This window comes from Syzygium oleosum, unplaced genomic scaffold (assembly GCF_021117445.2).
Source record: "Syzygium oleosum isolate NSW1041296 unplaced genomic scaffold, Sole_v2.1 Sole_v2.14, whole genome shotgun sequence".
NCBI lineage: Eukaryota > Viridiplantae > Streptophyta > Magnoliopsida > Myrtales > Myrtaceae > Syzygium > Syzygium oleosum.
The window spans coordinates 8,732,160-8,751,742 of record NW_026607498.1 but is presented as its reverse complement, the minus strand read 5'-3'; the positions used below and the strand labels follow the sequence as shown (position 1 = coordinate 8,751,742).

Sequence of the window (19,583 nt, the reverse complement as noted above, 5' to 3'; positions counted from 1 at the left end):
ATAAGAAAAGAGCTCGGTTTCAGAGCTTCAACGGAGGTTTCAAGTTCTTTTTCATGGCGGAGAAATAAAAGCGAGTTGTTGAATGACGGTGACGACCATTTGATTTTGATTTTTGTCTCACAGGTCATGTTAACAAAGCATGTCTCTCAGACCCACCCTCCTGTCTTCCTTCCCTTCGCTTTCTCCCTCGCTCTACGCCATCGTTTGGATCGTAATGCAAAAAGTGAAAAACCATCTCCCTCTCACCAGAACCACCCCTCACGTAACTCTCGCTCCCTCTCTCTGGGCGATGGCTATGATCTCGAAGCTCCTGACCCGCGGGGACAAAGAGCCCCAACCCTTCTTCGTCACAGTGGCCCTTTGATCAGCCACCCTCCGTCGTCACAGCCTCTCTGCTTCCTTCAGCTATAGTCTCGAACCGCCCTCTAGTCCCGGATCGCCGCCGCCTCCTCCAGACTGTCCGTGTAATGCAACCGTCGCTCCCAAAGCTCGCTCGTGTAAGTTTCTCCCTCGTGGCGTGTGCGGTGTGAGGGTCGTCGGGCCCTCACCAACCACTAGGCGAGGCCACTGTGGCTGTCGGTGACCCTCTCCTTTGGCCAGTGTCGGCAATGGCGACTGAAGGAGGAAGACAAAAAAAGAAAAAGAAAGAAATAATTAAAAAATAATTTAAAAAATCGATTTTTTTAAAGAAAAATTATCCACGCCAGCATCGGCTATGCCATGTAGGACGACTAGTGTCCACATCAGCAATTTCAAGCCAAAATGGGCCGGATGGACTCTATTGGCAAAACATGAAAATATTTAAGACTCAATTAACATAATTGAAAAATTTATGACTAATTTGTCGGCCTAATTAAAAAAAAAAGCACCAACTTTAGGTTGATGGACAATTCTGGCCCAAACTTTTTTTTGTCCCTTAAAAAAACACCAACTTTAGGTTGAGGAATAATTCTGACCTGAACTTTTTTTTGTCCCATAAAAAAGAACCAACTTTAGATCGAGTAACAATTCTGGCCCCAATTTTTTTTTATCTCGTAAAAAAACATAAACTTTCACTTAAATCCCAAATTTGGCCTCCATTGACTTAGAATTATTGATTATCCAACTTGACTATTCTACCTTAGCAATAAATCCACGTGGCTTGCTGATTGGATTTAAAGCACTATTCATTGTCTTATTCTCTGAGCCACAACTTGAAGAATAACGGTGAAACTGTTTATTTCCTTTATTTCACTGGCAAGTAAAAAATATCTCCAGATTGAATTTCTTTGACCAGACTTCGTCGTTTTTTCGTAATCTAAAGCTGTAGTCCACCATCTGTCGACAGACGCCATGGACGTGATTTGTCAAGATCACCACCATAACCTTTTTTTTTCAAATAAGGTTGACTTCAGACAGAAAGTCAACGGGGGGCCAAATTTGGAATCAGGGTGAAAGTTGGTGATTTTTTATGAGACAAAAAAAAGTTAGGGCAAGAATTGTTACTCGACCTAAAGTTGGTGTTTTTTTATGGGATAAAAAAAAGTTCGGGCCAGAATTGTCTCTCGACTTAAAGTTGATGCTTTTTTTTGGAATTAACCCCTAATTTGTCATAAGTGCAATAGGTTTAGGAATTTTTTTGGTAATTTTCCTGTCTTAAACCTATCATACATATGCCAATTCAATCATAAATTTTTTAATTTGATTAATCTAGTTCTAAACTTTTTGATGATTTGCTAAGTTAATTCCATAAATCCAATGAAGGAAAAAAAAGAGAAAGAATAAAAGAGAAAGGAAAAAAGGAAAAAAAAAGGGAAAAAAAGAAAATTCAGATTTTTTTTTAAAAAAATTGCAAAAATCATCCATATTAGCGCCGGCCATACCACGTAAGATGGCCGGCGTCCACGTCAGCGATTTTTATCCAAGAAGGACTACATTGGCAAATCGTCAAAAGATTTATAACTAAATCGGCCAAATTTTCTACCAAAAAAGAAGTCGGCCAAATTAAAAAGTTTCGGATGGAATTTGGAATTCGTATAGTAATAAGTTTGTGAATTCTTTTCGTAATTTTCTATGAAGATAAGAGTGTGGGAACATTCCAAGCACGCCCGTCACGCGAGCATCCAAAAGCAGCTATTCACGCACGCGTTGAAGAATCCCATCACACACCCCTTTTGCTTTCTTCTCTTGTCAATCGTTTTCTGGTGAGACATTGCTGGATCCATCAACAATGTGCTACAGAGGTCTTTTCACGAGTAAGGATTTTGTTAGCGAGGAATCGTGGTTCTCGATACTCTATTAATTTTCTCTCGCAATACTTATAATTCATTTTCTCGAAACTAAAAATTATTCCTTTATCAAGTACGGGTCAATTAATATTTTGAGGATTTTTCTCGACAAGGACTTTTATGAAGTCCAAGGTGAAGTCCCACGTCGCTTGAATGTGACTTAGGAGAGAGGCGCTATCCTTGATATTCTTCCCATTCAGCACTATGTGGACCATGTTTTTTGGTGCTTACTAGTCGCCTTATCTATTATTTCTTGGTGAGAGAATAATTGTGTTTTCCTTTTCCAATTGATGTAGACTTAAACTTCGTTTGTTTCGTGGAAAATGAATGATGTTCAAATATTTTTCTGAATATGATTGCTTGTATCGCTCACAAAAATAAATAGATAAAAAATCTTTTCATCGTATGTTTTCCATAAAAATAATCGCTTGTATTGCTCACAAAAATGAATAAACAGAAAATGTTTTCATCGTCAACGAAAACATTTAGACATAAAATGTTGTATTTAATGAAAACATTTTTCATTGACTGATAATTATTTTAGATGATACAAGTAACGATTATTAGGAAATTATTTTTCAAATCATTCATTTTTCGTAAAAAAAACAGAGCTTTGTATCATGAAAAACTACGAAAGCATGCTTCACACGATAGAGCTTGAAGAGAAACCTCTCTATTTAGTGCCACAACCATAGCAATGTAAGCTACCAAAACGAGAAACAATGTAGAAAGTGACATTGAAGAGAGAATTAGCTTTACACGATTTGATTAAACGAACATAATTTACAAAAAGAAAAAGAAAAGTGGATTGTGGAAATTTCAACCCAAATACCAACGGCATCTCTTTCGAAAAGTTCGAGAAAAGTGTCAAAAAAGTCCTAAACCTTTTGCATTTATGCCAATTTAGTCTTAAACATTTTTTTGGTGTCAATTCAGTCATAAACCTTTTACATTGGTGCCAATTCAGTCATAAACCTTTTTTTGATGCCAATTCAGTTTTAAACATTTTATATTTGTGCCAATTCAGTCCTAAACCTTTTGCATTAGTGCCAATTCAGTCCTTCCAGCTAATAGCTATTCACGTGTCGAAGAACTGAATTGGCACAAATACAAAAAGGTTTAGGATTGAATTGGCACAAATACAAAAAGTTTATGACTAATTGGCACCAAAAAAAGGTTTATGACCAAATTGGCACAAATGTAAAAGGTTTAGGACTGAATTCGCACCAATGCAAAAGATTTAGGACTGAATTGGCACTAAAAAAGGTTTATGACTGAATTAGCACTAAAAAAAGGTTTAAGACTGAATTGGCACCAATGCAAAAGGTTTAGGACTTTTTTAACACTTTTACCGGAAAGGTTTGATGGGATCTTTTGTCGGAAAAAGGTGTCACTCCAGAGAGTCAAATGGATACGTATTTTCAGTCCACTCCCAAATTGGCTTCCATGCATTCACTAAAGTGTTTCGACTAGATCACTCTTCATATACCATTGAGATTGTTCATGGAGATCTTATTTAGTCTTAAAAATGAAAAACGGATTGTCCACACAATGTAGTACTAGAATCGGAAACAAAGTTCTTATATGTTAATTCGAAGCATAGTTCGATAACGATCCTGATAGATAGGGTGATAGATAAAAGTCATCGCAAGAATTTAATCCTCGAGGTGTGAAGCTTGTCTAATAACACTCATACAGTTTGATGTCCATTTTGAGGCGAAAATACATGGCTCCTTGAAATGTATCGGTCACGAAGGTCGCGATTCCTCTCGCCATGAAGAAATCTCCGGTTCCGCCCACGACGGAAAGATCCCTAGTTTGAGCCGCCATTATATCCGCACCCATTATGTTCAAAGTGCCCTTGTGTTCCGTCGAATTGAACACCAAAGTGAACGCAAACCACGAGTTGTAGTCGCTCTTCATGTCGTAGAAATAGAACCCCTGAGCTCGAGCAACTGCTGGAGAGAGAAGATTGTTATCTCTCGTCATGGGGTCGTCGAACACAATCAGCTTCCCAAACTTGAAGTTGCCGAGTCCGGTCTCGTTAGCGACTGCAGCAGATGTCGCGTTGGCCACATCGTTGCCACCGAAAAGTATGTCGTGGTAGTAGAGGACAATCCTCTTGCAGGGTTGGTCCTTGTTGAGGGTTTTCTTGGTGGCCAAAGAGATTTGGCTTGTGAATAGGAGGAGGAGGACAAGGAAGCATGATTTGGGTGCAACAATGTTTCTCATGGTTAATTACGTGTAGTTGCTAGCTATTGGCTAATGCTTGTGTAGTGACCATTAGATGGGGCTTCGGTTCACCTTATATAGGAATTTTTGGACCCCCCATTTCATTGTAGGGAGATACCTTCCTTTCTTTTCTTTTTTAGTTTTAAATTCGTTGTACCATTTTCTTGGAGTACTTTTATGATTGCAGATGTTGTTTAACCACTATTTTTCTTCTAATAGATCTAGTCCAACTGCGAAAGAACAAGGTAGCTCACTCGTGGTTGGCGAGCTTATCCTAGGGTTGGTGGGAGGCTAAGAGCCCATGCATAATCCCATGGACATGTTGGCATGGCCCTACCAAGGTTTGGATATATCTATGAAAAGATACCCGGCAATTAGTCAAAGGGGAATTTGACAAAGAGAAAAGGAAGATATTTCTTTGATCCTATTTCATCTAAATTGATGGATCTGATTTATCTGATAACTAATGTTTGATGGAGATGTTTGGCTGTTGGTATCAAATCTTGTGTTCGTGTACATATATACACACACACCTGAAGTAAAAGGTGGAATAGTGACGTCGAACCTAAAGATGACATAGTTCAATTACGGCTTTGATTCCTTTATCTAAAACGATAGTGAAAAGGCATAATGGCAAGGTCAATGTTTGCTCTACCATTAACTTGCATAGTTAATGATTCTCACTAATGCAAAACGTTGCGAAGTGACTATGTGATTGATCGACGTATCCGGTCATTTCCACTCAAAATGTTTAGGGAAAAGTAGAGAATTTGATGAAAATAGATTGCGAGGAATTGATCCGGAGGAAAAAAAAAAAGGAAATTCGATGAAATGATATGCTCATTGTCAATGTGTGGATCTTATGATGGGGTACACGTACATGTGATCCGCCGAAATAGATACCTTTGTCTATGACCATGCCTAGACTTTTCACTGTATGATAGGCAGTATGTGTCGCAACCACATACATTTTTGGCTCTATTTTTTATGGAAGATATTTAATGTCCGACTCAATTAATGAGGTTTCGAGCACGGCCTAAATATTAACTAATTGCGATATGGTTTCGAATAACAAGAAAGAAAAAATATAAGTCATCTCTTTGATCTCGTTTCACCTAAATTATTAATCTGATTTATTAAATGACTAATATCTGATGGAGATATTTGGCTGTTGCCATAAAATCTTGGGTTTCTATATATAGGGAAATACAGGGAAATAATCTTGCTTGGTATTTTGTGCAGTCCATACATTGGAATCTTTCTATGATTTGAGAAAAGCATAGAGTAAGGTGGAACAGCGAGGCCTATATATGGCAAAGTTCAATTGAGATTCCGATTCCTTCATATAAAACTATACCTAGGGCTTAATGAAAACCCTACCTACTACTTGCACAGTTAATCATACTTATGCAGAAGAGATTGTGAGGAATGAATCTTGAGACCTCTAGTTTCAGTATCATATATTAACATTAACAGCCCACCAATCTAAACGGTTTATAAATTAACAATGACAGATTTTCTTGGCACTGGAACAAATTCTCTGGACGATAACATGACACATTACATCTCTAAATATATTGTTTTTTTATGCATGCATGTTACCAATGGGTTCTGTGGGATCGTAGCAAACACCATCACCGTGAGGACACGGTGAAGGTGTGGTCACATTTCGTAAATTCACTAAACTATACTTGTTATTTCAGCAACGAGAAAATCGATCATCTTTACTGTACTTACATCTAAACCGTTCTCGTTTTTCGGAGCATTTTTGTTCTGCATTTTTCAGAAATAGGGCAAGACTTCAACGGTGGTTTTCCTCTTTACGCACAACACGTGTGGTGCTAGCTGGTAAAGAGTAGAAGATTGTGGCTAGAAAGGGCACAAGCACACATCACTCCAGTCTCTCTGCAAAACATCTGGAAATGGTAGGTTTAATCAAAAGGATGTATGGAGTTTGACAAGGAATTTAGGTGCTAAAGTTAATTGGCACAGCTTGGTTTGGTTGGTGACAAAAAATTCTAAATTTTGCTTCATTCACTGTATTATCATCATATGATAGGACGAAGAAAGGGTGTGGTGTTGATGTTCTCTTTTTATGGTAAGTGGTGCGATGTCAACGATGCCTGAGTTTAGTCGGTTTGTCTTGTCGGTGCAGGAGCTGGAGTAATCTATTCCGGGCTTATGCACGAGGACAAGAACTCCACAAACTGTCAATAATGTCTGTATGCACGTGTCGAGGAATTCCAACTCACACCCCGTTTGGTGCTTTTTTCTCTGGTCAATTTGTTTTCTGGTGAAACAGTGGTGGAGTTAGGTTGCCAAATTAGCCTTTTGCGGAGTTGAAGTTGGAAGCCGAAGCGGGTCTGTCTATAAGCGGTAGGTAAGCTACCAATCAATCCAATGCCGGTCCTTGATCCATTAAAAATTCGGATTCCAATAAGAACACCGACATTTTTCTATATGAAACATATTTCGTATAAACTCATGATATAGATAATATATATGACGGACAAGAACCAATCACTAAGGTATGCAATATGCTAGCGTGATTTTTTTTTTCTCACATGTAAGGATTTGGTTAACGAGGATATTTAAAACACTTAATCAAAAGAGGAATCGTGATTCTCAACCCTCTTTAATTTTATCGCAATGCTTAAAATTGATTTCTCGGAAACTAAAATTTATTCCTTTATTAAGTATGGGTCAATTAATATTTTGAGGATTTTCTCGACAAGCACTTTTATGAAGTCCAAGGTGAATTCCCACGTTGTTTGAATTTGACTTAGTGGAGAGGCGCTATCCTTGATATTCTTTCTATTCAGTAGTACTACGGGGACCATGTTCTTTGGTGTTTACTGTGAGAATGAGCTGTAAAATATATTTATGATTGTAATTAGCTAGAATCAAGGATTATAGTTAGCTAGTTTAGAGGATATATCTTTTAAGATTCTTTCTTTTCTTTGTATATATATACGTCTCTAGGTCATTATAAACTAATGAAGAACATATACAGAAAAGTGAGGAATGTTGTTTTCTTCCTCGAAATATCTTTGTGTTAACACTTACTAGTCGCCTTGTCTACTATTTCTTGGTAAGCATATGACTCTCCAATGGAGGTAGACTTATATCACGAAGAAGTACGAAATGAGGCTTCACATGAGAGGGTTTGAAGAGAAGCCTCTCTATTTAGGACCATAACCATATCGATGTGAGCTGCCAAAACGAGCAACATTGTAGAAAGTGATATTGAAAAGAGAATTATCTTCACCCGATTCGATTACTATGACCGACGAAGATAATTTAAAAGGCGTTAAAAAATTCAGAAGGTGAAAAAATGAAGAAGTGAGTCAAAAAGTTTAAAAAAATGATGGCCAAATAAAGAGGAAAAAAATGGAGAAAACTCAATTCAACGTGGAAAAATTTACCTTGTTCATAATCTTAATAGAGTAGCATTATTGGGTCTGATATTTACCTATCTAACGTGGATTTCTTCGTTGCAAAATGAAAAGGAAAGAGACAATGTGTTGTGGAAATTTCAACCCAAATACCAACCACATCTCTTTGGAAAAGTTCGGTGGGATCTTTATTGGAAGAAAGTGACACTTGACTCAAATGGTTATGTGTTTTCAGTCCCCTCTCAAATTGACTTCCATGTATTCACTAGGTGTTTCAACTAGGAGTGAGCGGTTCGTAGATGGATAGGTTATTTATCTGTCTTGTGGGGATCGGTTCTCAATTTTTGGAACTCGAAACCTACCCTGTAGAGTCTGGAACCGATCCTGTTGGTCTAGTCCGGTTCCCGAGCAAACCAATTTTTTATTCATTTCATTTATTCCTTGAAAAGACAAATTTAAGTAAAACATCCCCTAATTTACAACAAAAACAAATAATAGTTACAGCAAAATAGTAGAGCAACAAAACGGGAAGAAGTATGATACAAAACAAACATAAATATAAAACAATTGGGAAGTGTCCAACTCATCCCTTAGTCAAGCAAAATGAAAGTTAAAGCAACAACAGAATTTCTCATCCGCCAAAAGCAACAATTTATAATAGATGGAAAAACTACAGCATTTTGAGCTACGTTATTATGGAGTGTTGAGAGTTGTTGACATTGAAAGAATTAGATTCTTTGAAGGAGGTGGAGATCAAACAGTGGATGTCCCCGAAAAGTTTGCTCGATATGCCGACACTCACCAAGTTGGAGACAGATTGGACGCCACTAGAAACTGGAACCTACTCTGTCGAGATTGGCATTATCCAAGTAGTGGTGAGTGATTCCGGGGTGGGTAGTTTTTAAATGGCAAAAGGACACTATAAGTGCCATAAGTTATGTACGGAGATCACTTTGGTGCCGTAACTTTTTTTCGGATCGTTTTGGTGCCAAGTCGGAGGAAAAAAGATCACTTTAGTGACTTCGGCCAAAATTCCGGCCAAAAAAAGAGCCACGTCAGATTTTCGACGAGCCACGTCAGATTTCCGGTGAGCCATGTCAGCATCAGAAATTAATAAAAAAAGAGCCACGTCAGATTTCCGGCGACCATGTCAGCATTGGCACTAAAGTAATCGTTTTTCAAAAAAGTTGATACCAAAGTGATCCAAAAAAAAGTTATGGCACTAAAGTGATCTCCGTACACAACTTATGGCACTTATAGTGTCCTTTTGCCGTTTTTAAATCTAGAACCTGGGTCCTATTCTGTCGGAATCAGTTCTTAATTTTTGAAACTTGGAAATTACCATGTAGATCCTAAAACCGGATCAGAATTGGCCAATAGGGTTGGTCTAGTCCAGTTCTCGGTTTTACCTTGGACCGGTGCTCACTCCTTATTAGTTTCAACTAGATCACTCTTCACAAACCATAGAGATTGTGCAAGGAGATTTTATTTAGTCTTAAAACGTATTGTCCATACAATGTCGTACTAGAATCGGAAACAAAGTTCTTATATGTTAATTCAAAGCATAGTTCGTATTGCGATTTTACTCCTAAGACACAACGATAAATAAAAGTCGTCTCAAAAATTTAATACTTGAGGAACAAAGCTCGTCCAATAACACTCATACACTTTGATGTCCATTTTGAGGTGAAAATATCTGTCTCCTTGAAGAATATCGGTCACGAAGGTCACGATTCAACATGAAGAAATCTACGGCTCCGCCCACGATGGAAAGATCCCCAGTTTGAGCTGTCATTATATCTGCACCCATTATGTTCAAAGTGCCCTCATGTTCCGTTGAATTGAACACCAAAGTGTAGGCGAACCACGCATTATAGTCACTCTTCATGTCTTAAAAATAGAAGCCTTGAGCTCAAGCAACCGCTAGGGAGAGAAGATGGTTATCTCTCGTCATCAGGTCGTCGAACCTGATCAGCCTCCCAAAATTGAATTTGCCAAGCCCGATCTCGTTAGCGATCGCCACATATGTCGAGTTGGCCACATCACGGCCGCCGAAGAGTACGTCATGTAAGTAAAACCTCTTGCCTGGTTGGTCCCGATTTTTGCGCAGCAATGTTTCTCATGGTTAATTATAGGTAGTCGCCAGCTATTGGCTAATGCTTTGGACCAATAGATGGGGCTTCGCTTCACCTTACATAGGAATTTTTGGACCCCACATTTAATTGTAGGAAAATACCTTCTTTTCTTTTCTTTATATTTTTTTAAATTCCTTCTACCGTTTTCTTGGGGTTATTTTACGATTCAAGATATTATTTAACTCACATTTGTCTTCGAATAGGTATAGTCTGACTGCGAAAGCACAGAGGTGACTCTCTCGTGATTAACTTGGGTCAACGGTGACCTAGAACTACCAGCTTGTCTTTTTCCGTTGGTTGGTGTAAGGCTGAGAGCCAATGCATAATCACAAGGACATGTTGGTATGGCCCTACCGAGCTTTTGATTGATCTATCCAAAGATATTAAGGCTCCGTTCGTTAGGCGAAAATATTCTCCTTTTTAAAAATATTTTCTCGGAAGTCATTTTCCCGAAAAATGTTTTTCGAATATAATTTTCGGTGTTCGGCACCAATATGAAAAAGTTTCGGAAAATATTTATCTAAAAATCGGCAGCGCATCGGCGGCCGATGGGCGGTATGGCCATGGCGCGGCGGGCGGTAGCCGGCGGCCGGCGACATGATGGGCGGCGGCGACCTTAGTGAAGAAGAAGAAGAAGCATTTCGAAAAAATGATTTCCGCTTTTGAAGAAGCGGAAGTCATTTTCCATGACTTAGGCTATTTTATGAGGGGAAGGAAAATATTTTCCCACGGAAAACGTTTTCCGCCCCGAACACCGAAAACCCGGAGAATATTTTCCGGGAGAATATTTTCCGCCAAACGAATGGAGCCTAAGTATTAACTCTCTGTTTATTTCGCAAAAATAAATAATTTAAAAATAATTATCTAAAAATAACAGCTTGTAACACTTAAAAAAAAATGAATGAACGAAAAGTAGTTTTATCGTTCACAAAGATATTTAGATATAAATTGATGTTGATAATCAAAATATTTTTCATTGACTAATTATTTCAAGCAGTATAAGCGATCATTTTTAGAAAAATATTTTTTAAATCATTCATTTTTTATGAAACAAAATGAGCTTTAATATCACAAAAAAGTACGAAATTAGGCTTCACACGATAGAGCTTTGAATAGAAACTTCTCAATTTAGGACCCCAACCATAGCAATGTGAGCTACCAAAACGAGCAACAACGTAGAAAGTGACATCGAAAAGAAAATTGGCTTTACTCGATTTGATTACTATGACTGACGAAGATAATCTAAACGGAAGATGAAAAAAGTGAAGAAGTGAGTCAAAATTCAAGAAAACTACGATGGCCATTTAAGAGGAAAATGGAGAAAACTCAATTCCATACGGAAAATTTAACCGGGTTCATAAGCTCAGAAGAGTGTCGCTCTTGGGTCTAAAATTTACCTATCTAACTTGGATAACTTCGTCGCAAAAAGAGAAGGAAAAGGCAATCTATTGGAGAAACTTCAACCCAAATACCAACCACATCTTTTGTGTAAAGTTTGTCCATGATTGGTTTCTTCACAAAGTGCGAGTCGCAGTCATGAACGTAATGAAAAAAATGCTTTAATCGGATAGACATTGTATTTCTCTTCTTGCAAAACACACAGAAGAATGAGATCTCTGGGAAGAAAGTTACTAAAATTAGGCAATATGCTTCTCTTTTTCACTAGGTGTTCCAACCAGATCACTCTTCACAAAATATAGAGATTGCGCATGGAGATTTTATTTGATTTGAAACATGAAAAACGGATCTTCCATACAATAAGTTCTTAAATGTGAATTCGAACATTGTCTGATAGCAATTTTATTCCTAATAGACAACGACAAATAAAAGTCCTCGCAAGAATTTAACTCTCGAGGTACAAAGCTTGTCTAATAACACTCATACAGTTTGATGTCCATTTTGAGGCGAAAATACTTGGCTCCTTGAAAAGTATCGGTCACGAAGGTTGCGATTCCTCTTGCCATGAAGAAATCTCCAGTTCCGCCCACGATGGAAAGATCCCTTGTTTGAGCCGCCATTATATCTGCACCCATTATGTTCAAAGTGCCCTTATGTTCCGTTGAATTGAACACCAAAGTGTAGGCGAACCATGAGTTGTAGTCACTCTTCATGTCATAGAAATAGAAGCCCTGAGCTCGAGCGACCGCCGGGGAGAGAAGATGGTTATCTTTCGTCATGGGGTCATCGAACACGATCAGCTTACCAAACTTGAAGTTGCCAAGCCCGGTCTCGTTAGCGACCGCCGCAGATGTCGCATTTGCCACATCGTCGCCGCCGAAGAGTATGTCGTGGTAGTAGAGGACAAACCTCTTGCATGGTCGGTCCCTGTTGAGGGTTTTCTTGGCGGCCAACGAGAATTGGCTTGTGAATAGGAGGAGGAGGAGGAGGAGGAGGAGGAGGAAGCATGATTTGTGGGCAACAATGTTTCTCATGGTTAACTATGTGTAGTTGCTAGCTATTGGCTAACGCTTGTGACCATAGATTGGGGCGTCGGTTCACCTTATACAGGAATTTTTGGACCCCACATTTCCCTGTAGGGAGATACCTTCTTTTGTTTTCCCTTTTAAATTCGTTATACCGTTATCTTGGAGTAATTTTACGATTTAAGCTATTATTTAACCACTATTTGTCTTCTAATAGATATAGTCTGACTGCGAAAGCACAAGGTAACTCTCTCGTGATTGAGGAGCTTGTTTTTGTCCTTGGGTTGGTGGAAAGCTAAGAGCCAATGTATAATCGCATGGACCTACCATGACTTTGATATATCTATAAAAGGATACCCAGCAATTAGTCTAAGGTGAAGATAAGTCAAGTGAAGAGACCATCTTAAGTTATATTTTCGAGGATGCAAAGACCTGGTGCAGTTTTGTAAATGAGCTCGGATAGTTTGAATTATAAGGAATGCAAGAATAAATTGGTTGAGATGGGGCAATAAGAATACTAAATTTTTCATGCTACAACCGTCCAAAGGAGACAAAGGAATAAAATCACAATGTTGAAAAACTCAGAAGGAGGTTGGACTCGTGATCAGCAGCAGCTAAAACAGATCATTGCGGATTATTTTAAAATTCTTTATCAATCAATTGGGCTGAGGAATTTTATGCCAGTACTTAACCATTGCCCTAAATCGGTAAAAGATGATATGAATTTATCCTTAGTGGCAGAAATTACGATGGAGGAGATTAAATGTGCAGTTTTCCAGCTTGGAGGTTCAAGGGCACCTGGTCCAGATGGTTTGAATGGGTTGTTCTATCAACACCACCGGGAGGTAATAAAATATGATATCCTGAAGACTATAAAGAATTTCTTTGATTCAGGTACGTCAGCCCCTATGATGAATAGAACTCACATCTCTCTTGTCCCTAAAATCCCCAATCCTGAGAAAGTTGAGCATTTCCCTCCCATTAGCTTATGCAACTTTGCGTATAAAATTATCTTCTAGGTTATGGCCTATAACAGGCTCAAACCTTGGGTCCAGGAATGCCAGAATGTAGCTGCTATGTTAAACCAATACTGTATGGCATCTGGGCAGGCTATAAACCTTAACAAGTGAGGAATTTTCCTCAGCAGGGACTGTCCTCACAATTTAAAAGAAAATATGGCTAGAGAGTTGCGAGTGCTAGTGATCAACTGGAGAGGCAAGCATCTGGGTATTCCATCTGATTAGGGTGTGTCAAAGAAACAAATGTTTGCTTGGATTTTGGGGAGAGTAAATATGAAGCTAGAAGGTTGGAAGGAAAAGCTGATATCTAAAGCTAGGAAGGAAATCCTTATAAAAACTGTAGTGCAGGCTCTACCTCAATATGCCATGTCAATATTTACAGTTCCTTTATCTATCTGTAGAGCTATTGACAAGAAGATTGCTTCATTCTGGTGGAAGAACACTAATTCAAAGAGTGCTGCACACCGAAAACGATGGGAAGTCCTTAACACTAGGAAGGACAAGGGGGGTCTTGGTTTCAGGGACTTGATTGAGTTAACAAAGCTATGCTGTGTAAGCAGGCTTGGAGAATTTCAAAAAATCCAAATAGCTTTATGGAGTAGACTTTTTAAAGGAATCCATTTCCCCCAACGAAAGTTTTGGAATGCTGAGAAGGGGGCTAGACTCTCTTGGGGGTGGCAAAGCATACTTATGGGAAGAGAGAATATTTCCCCTCATGTAATGTGGTCGATAGGGAATGGTGAGAACATTAAAATCAGGGAGGACAAATGGCTAAAAAGAGGAATTTTAGGGGGTCCTGCCACTAGAAATGAACCAAAACTCGTGACACCACTTAGTCAAATTAATACTTTATATATGATATGTTACTAATAACATGATTATCATAAAACAATAGATTGTCGTGGTATGCGAAAGGTTTGTTGTATGTAGATGACAGAGGCCAAATTAACAAAAATTCAGTGGGCACAATTTTGGCCAAAGGTACATTTTGATAGAACATAATCTGATAATTTTATGTCAAGATCAACTCGTGTATTCTTATATGATGTGGGAAACTAGAATGGATACTCATTGGATAAAAGTTCAATCAAGTACCAAAATATATATCTTTTTTTTCACAGACACGTTAACGTGAATCAAAATGTGCTAAGTTTGGATTGAGATCGAGTCACGGTATTATATAGTATATGGTAGTGTATGTGTTTGTGTCATGTCACGTTAAGGGATGGTAAGTATGTAAAAATTTATAATATTCAGGAAATAACATAAAAATGATGGAAAAAGTGTTGGGAAAACCTCTTAATAGATTTTGAAGTTGACAAAACTATCCATGTGTGTCTTGTAAATCTGATAAATGCCTTGAAGTATTTTGATTCAGGAAGTTATTCTTGGAAGAGAAGCATATGTCAATCTTGTTTAGATTGTGTAATTACTTCAAGAGGTTCAGACTTTATACTCAAAGAGATTCAGACTTTACACTAGAGATGATGAACTTCGGACACAAGTCCAGAACGTAATACGTATTCAGAACGTACATAACGGCTAGTAATTTGTATTGGATTTCACACTTAGAATAAATTGATTGACTCAATCTTGAAGATTGTTTTGCAACGATTTAATATACAAAACATCTTGATTGATTGGCAATTAATCTCGAGACAAGTTATTTTCTAAACGGAGAAATTCTACTTATGGAAACCAAGACTTTGGTTGTATGGGCAACCAGATTCAGTGGAGATTCAGATTTTGTCCCTTAACGACTACGCAATCTTCTTGATACAGTTCTATCCAACGGGTAGATTGGAAGATAATTCTTTGGAGACTGTCCAACGGCTAGCTTGGAAGTGGAGGAGTATAAAAGGAGACCAACGTGTCGAGGAGTAGAAGCAAGAGATGAAGTCCATAATCTAGAATTCCAAAGTCTGAGTGTACTTCAATCTTTATACTTGTCTTTCATGAGCTTTAACATGTAATCAATTGAGAGGTGTAAACAGTGTTATAAGTGTGTGCTTAGGTGTGAGATGGTGTGATCTATTGGCTTGGTATAAGCAGCACTAGTTTCGAGGAGAAGTGCTTGGGTTTAAGCGGCTCAACTTGCTGTAACTTCTTATTAATTTGATTAGTCGAATCCAGCTAGTAGGCTGTCAGCGTGGGCGAGGGATGTAGGTTTGATATAAGTCGAACCACCATATGTCTTGTGTGCAGATTTCTCTTCCCTTGAAAACTCCTTTTATTTAGTACATTGCACACTTACACAATTGTTATCAAAGATTGTTTAAAATCTGAACGTTGTTCAGATTTTGTTCTTGATCTTTTACTTCTGCTTTAAATTGGTCAATAATTATTTTAAATTACATATTCAACCCGCTCTAAGTGATCATTGCTAGCCACCTCAAAAGGTACCTAAAAAAGGAGGGTAAAAAAGAAGAAGAAAGAAGCATGAAGGCTAGAGTACCTAGGTGAAGCGAGAGTAACCTTGGAAAGCTACTCTCCCTCGAGTAGGATTGATCGGTCAACAATCCGATTTGAATTTTCTAACTTACTCTCTTCTTCTTGTTCTCTCTCTATGATGCAGGTGTTGAATTTTCGTCCGTGAATTGATACAGATTTGAGTGGAGTTGTTGGTTCTACTCCGCGGTCCCCCTTTCCCGTTTGACCAACATTGGTGCAAAGTTGGTTTCCATGGTCCATTCAATCATTAGTGCCGCAAGGTTATCAGTATACAGGTTATGAAACAGTATCGTTCGGCAGGACCGACAATGTTGGACACGATGGTTTTATTGCATCTAAGCATGACCTCAAGGTGAAAAGTGAATGAAGAAAGCGAAAACTTCAATCTGAAACGACTTGATATGTATAACTCATTTAGTCATGCTAATAAACACGCTCTTTTTTTGCCATTAGTCAGAATAAACTCGATAAAGTGTGTATCCGAAGTTGCTTGGATACAAGGATTATTGCAAATTAACTCAATAACTCGTATGTTTCTGAGTAATGTGCCTTATTATCCCCCAAAACAAGATAAGTCGAGGTAAGGAAATTTTTATCCCTATTCATTAGACTAGTGGAGTATCATTCATGTACCTATCTAAAATGGGTTTGTTCATCGCAAAATTAAAAGGAAAAAGACAATTTGTTGGAGAAATTTCAACGCAAATACCAACCGTTTCTCTTTCGATAAGTTTGGTGGGATCTTTATCGGAAAAAATGACAATAGAGTCAAATGGATATATCTTTTCAGTCCAATCTCAAATTAACTTTCCATAATTGGTTCTCCCAAAGTGCCAATCGCAACATGAACGAAAAATGCTTAATTGGAGAAACATTGAATCTCTCTTCTTGCAAAAAACACAGAAGAATGAGAGCTCCACGAAGAAAGCTTCTCTAATAACACTCATATAATTTGATATCCATTTTGAGGCGAAAATACTTGGCTCCTTGAATAGTATCGGTCTCCATGGTCGCGATTCCTCTTGCCATGAAGAAATCTCCGGTTCCGCCCACCACAGAAAGATCCCTAGTTTGAGCTGCCATTATATCTGCACCCATAATGTTCAATGTGCCTTTATGTTCTGCCGAATTGAACACCAAGGTGTAGGCGAACCACGAGTTGTAGTTACTCTTCATGTCGTAGAAATAGAAGCCCTGAGTTCGAGCGACCGCTGGGGAGTGAAGATGGTTATCTCTCGTCATGGGGTCATCGAACACAACCAGCTTCCCAAACTTGAAGTTGCCGAGCCTAGTCTCGTTAGTGATCGTCGCAGACGTCGCGTTGGCCACGTCGCTGCCATCAAAGAGTATGTCGTGGTAGTAGAGGACCAATCTCTTGCATGGGTGTTCCTTGTTGAGGGTTTTCTTGGTAGCCGATGCGAATTGGGTTGTGAATAGGAGGAGGAGGACGAGGACGAGGAAGCATGACCTGCGCGCAACGACGTTTCTCATGTTTGATTATGTGTAGTTGCTAGCTATTGGCTAATGCTTGTGATCCTAGATGGAGATTCGCTTCAGCTTATTTAGGAATTTTTGGACCCCGTATTTCAGTGTAGGGAGGTGCCTTTCTTTCTTATTTTATCTTCAATTTGTTATACCGGTTTCTTGAAGCAACTTTTCAATTTAAGATATTATTTAACCACTATTTGTCTTCTAATATGGATATAGTCTGACTGAGAAAGCACAAGGCAACTCTCTCGTGATTGGTTGGTATATGGTATATCTGCTTTGGTTGGTGTTAGGCTAAGAAGAGGCACGCATAATCACATGAACATATCGGCATGGCCCTACCAAGATTTTGATATATCTGTAAAGAGATACGCAGCAATTAGTCTAAGGTGAAGATAAGAGGAGAAGAAACTATCTTAAGTTCTATTTTTTGGTAAAACAAGGTCGGGTTTCAATTTCATAGAAGTTGCATTCCAACGTTCGAGGAAGCGATTTTCCTCGCTAGTCCGTATAGCTATCACGGCATTGGAGAACTATACAACTGAAGAAACAACGAGGTCCAAAATGAATAGATAGATCTCAGGATGAATTTGTCACCCAACAAAATCCCTTATTCCGATGAGAGAGATAAGTTCTCACTAGGTCTAGTGAGAGATCTTAACTAATTCTATCATATGACATGCGATATTACAAATAAAAGCACTCTAGAAATTTAGCACTAGGGTTTAATAGCATTCGTATAGCTTAATATCCATTTTCAAACGAAAATAATCAAGTCCTTCGGAAGAATCCAATTCCACCCGCGATGATCCCTCTCGTCATGAAAAGGTCTCCGGTGCCGCCGACGACCGAGAAAAACTTAACCTTGTCCGCTACAATGTTGGTGCCCATTATGTTCAGCGTGCCTCGGTGCTTGGTCGAATTGAACACCAAGCTGAACCCGAACCATGCATTATAGAAAGTCTTCAAGTCCCAGATACAGAACCCCTGAGCTCGAGCAACCGGGAGCGAATGGAACATGTGGCCCCTTGTCACCGGGTCTTTGAATATGACCATCTTCCCGAAGAAGAAGTCACCGAATCCATCGATCTTCTCCGTGACCGCAGCCGACGTTGCATTGGCCGCATCGGTCCCGTTGAAGAGCTTGTCGTGCAAGAAGAGGACGAATCTCTTGCAAGGTCTGTCCTCTTTTAACATCGTCTTGCATTCGACGGCGTGTTGGAGTGTGAAGAGGAGGACGAAAATGAAGAAGGAATTGCGCGAAATGTTTCTCATGGTTAAAATGTTCGATGGATTGTGCGTGCGAGTTCTTTTTCCTTTAGTTTTTGTCTTTCTCTTTTGGAGATAATCCCAAACAAACAGAACAGGTATGGAAGCTATAATTGTAAAACATGATTGAATTTATGGCTGCATTGGTTTATACATTCCTCTTTGTCTCCACTCTAGTTATATTCAATCAATATCTTCATTTAGCAATCCGAGCTAAATCACTAGTTGTTATAAATATTTGGATAAAGATCGTCATGGGATATCTTTGTCTTGATTTCCAGAGCACGTAAAAGTGTCGTGCAGATACTATAGTCGCTTCGCTTATATCAGCAATTCCTGATGAGATCTAATTCCTTGATTATATCAGGCTTCTGGTTATATTCACTTTCAAGCATATTGACAATCATGGCTCTACTTGGTTGTTCACTGATCTATGGTACATCCAAGCTTTATTGAACTCGCCGTTCTAGGCTTCTTTACCTTTTACTCAAGTACCTCCAACTTAGAGACGACTGCACACCCAATGCTTTGATCACCATTGATAAAGAGCATATAACCTTTAGACGTCCTATTTGACACCATTTGCATAATGGCTTATGCGTCTTTCACATGGTTCTACTCAATCAATAAACTGTATAATAGCCTTTGATTATTTTGTCATCTTCAAAACATCATAAGGGATTTTCCCAATAAAATGCTCCTTTGGACTTTGAAAAAAAAAGAGCTTTAGCACTTTTTCGCATTACGTACACAAAGTATAGGAGGCCCCCGGGGGCCATTTCAAACTAAAATGGTGAAATGATTTTCTATTGTATCTATCGGCGGCTCCTTACTTCAATTAGTCCCCGTGTTCCTTGAATAGATCTCTTAATTGTGGAGAGAGTTGCCCAAAAGCAGTATGTAA

The 19,583-nt window shown here is 38.7% G+C and overlaps 3 protein-coding genes and 1 pseudogene across 3 annotated transcripts; all 4 read right to left on the bottom strand.

Moving 5' to 3' along the window:
* Positions 1-3,753: 3,753 nt before the first annotated feature.
* LOC115688501 (dirigent protein 5-like) lies at positions 3,754-4,524 on the bottom strand. Its single transcript, XM_030614327.2, has one exon. The coding sequence runs from the start codon at positions 4,497-4,499 to the stop codon at positions 3,948-3,950; it is 552 nt and encodes a 183-aa protein (XP_030470187.1). The 5' UTR covers positions 4,500-4,524; the 3' UTR covers positions 3,754-3,947.
* Positions 4,525-11,726: 7,202 nt separating this feature from the next.
* On the bottom strand, positions 11,727-12,495 carry LOC115688445 (dirigent protein 5-like). Its single transcript, XM_030614262.2, has one exon. The coding sequence runs from the start codon at positions 12,459-12,461 to the stop codon at positions 11,898-11,900; it is 564 nt and encodes a 187-aa protein (XP_030470122.2). The 5' UTR covers positions 12,462-12,495; the 3' UTR covers positions 11,727-11,897.
* Positions 12,496-16,750: 4,255 nt separating this feature from the next.
* On the bottom strand, positions 16,751-17,438 carry LOC115688509 (dirigent protein 5-like). The gene has a single exon (XM_056318070.1). It carries the CDS (start codon positions 17,411-17,413, stop codon positions 16,856-16,858), a length of 558 nt encoding a protein of 185 aa, XP_056174045.1. The 5' UTR covers positions 17,414-17,438; the 3' UTR covers positions 16,751-16,855.
* Positions 17,439-18,135: 697 nt separating this feature from the next.
* LOC115688498 (dirigent protein 5-like) lies at positions 18,136-18,607 on the bottom strand (annotated as a pseudogene).
* Positions 18,608-19,583: the final 976 nt, after the last annotated feature.

Excerpts from the sequence above, each read along its gene's own strand:
- LOC115688501 (XM_030614327.2), bottom strand. The coding sequence starts at position 4,499 with ATGAGAAACATTGTTGCACCCAAATCATGCTTCCTTGTCCTCCTCCTC.
- LOC115688445 (XM_030614262.2), bottom strand. The coding sequence starts at position 12,461 with ATGAGAAACATTGTTGCCCACAAATCATGCTTCCTCCTCCTCCTCCTC.
- LOC115688509 (XM_056318070.1), bottom strand. The coding sequence starts at position 17,413 with ATGAGAAACGTCGTTGCGCGCAGGTCATGCTTCCTCGTCCTCGTCCTC.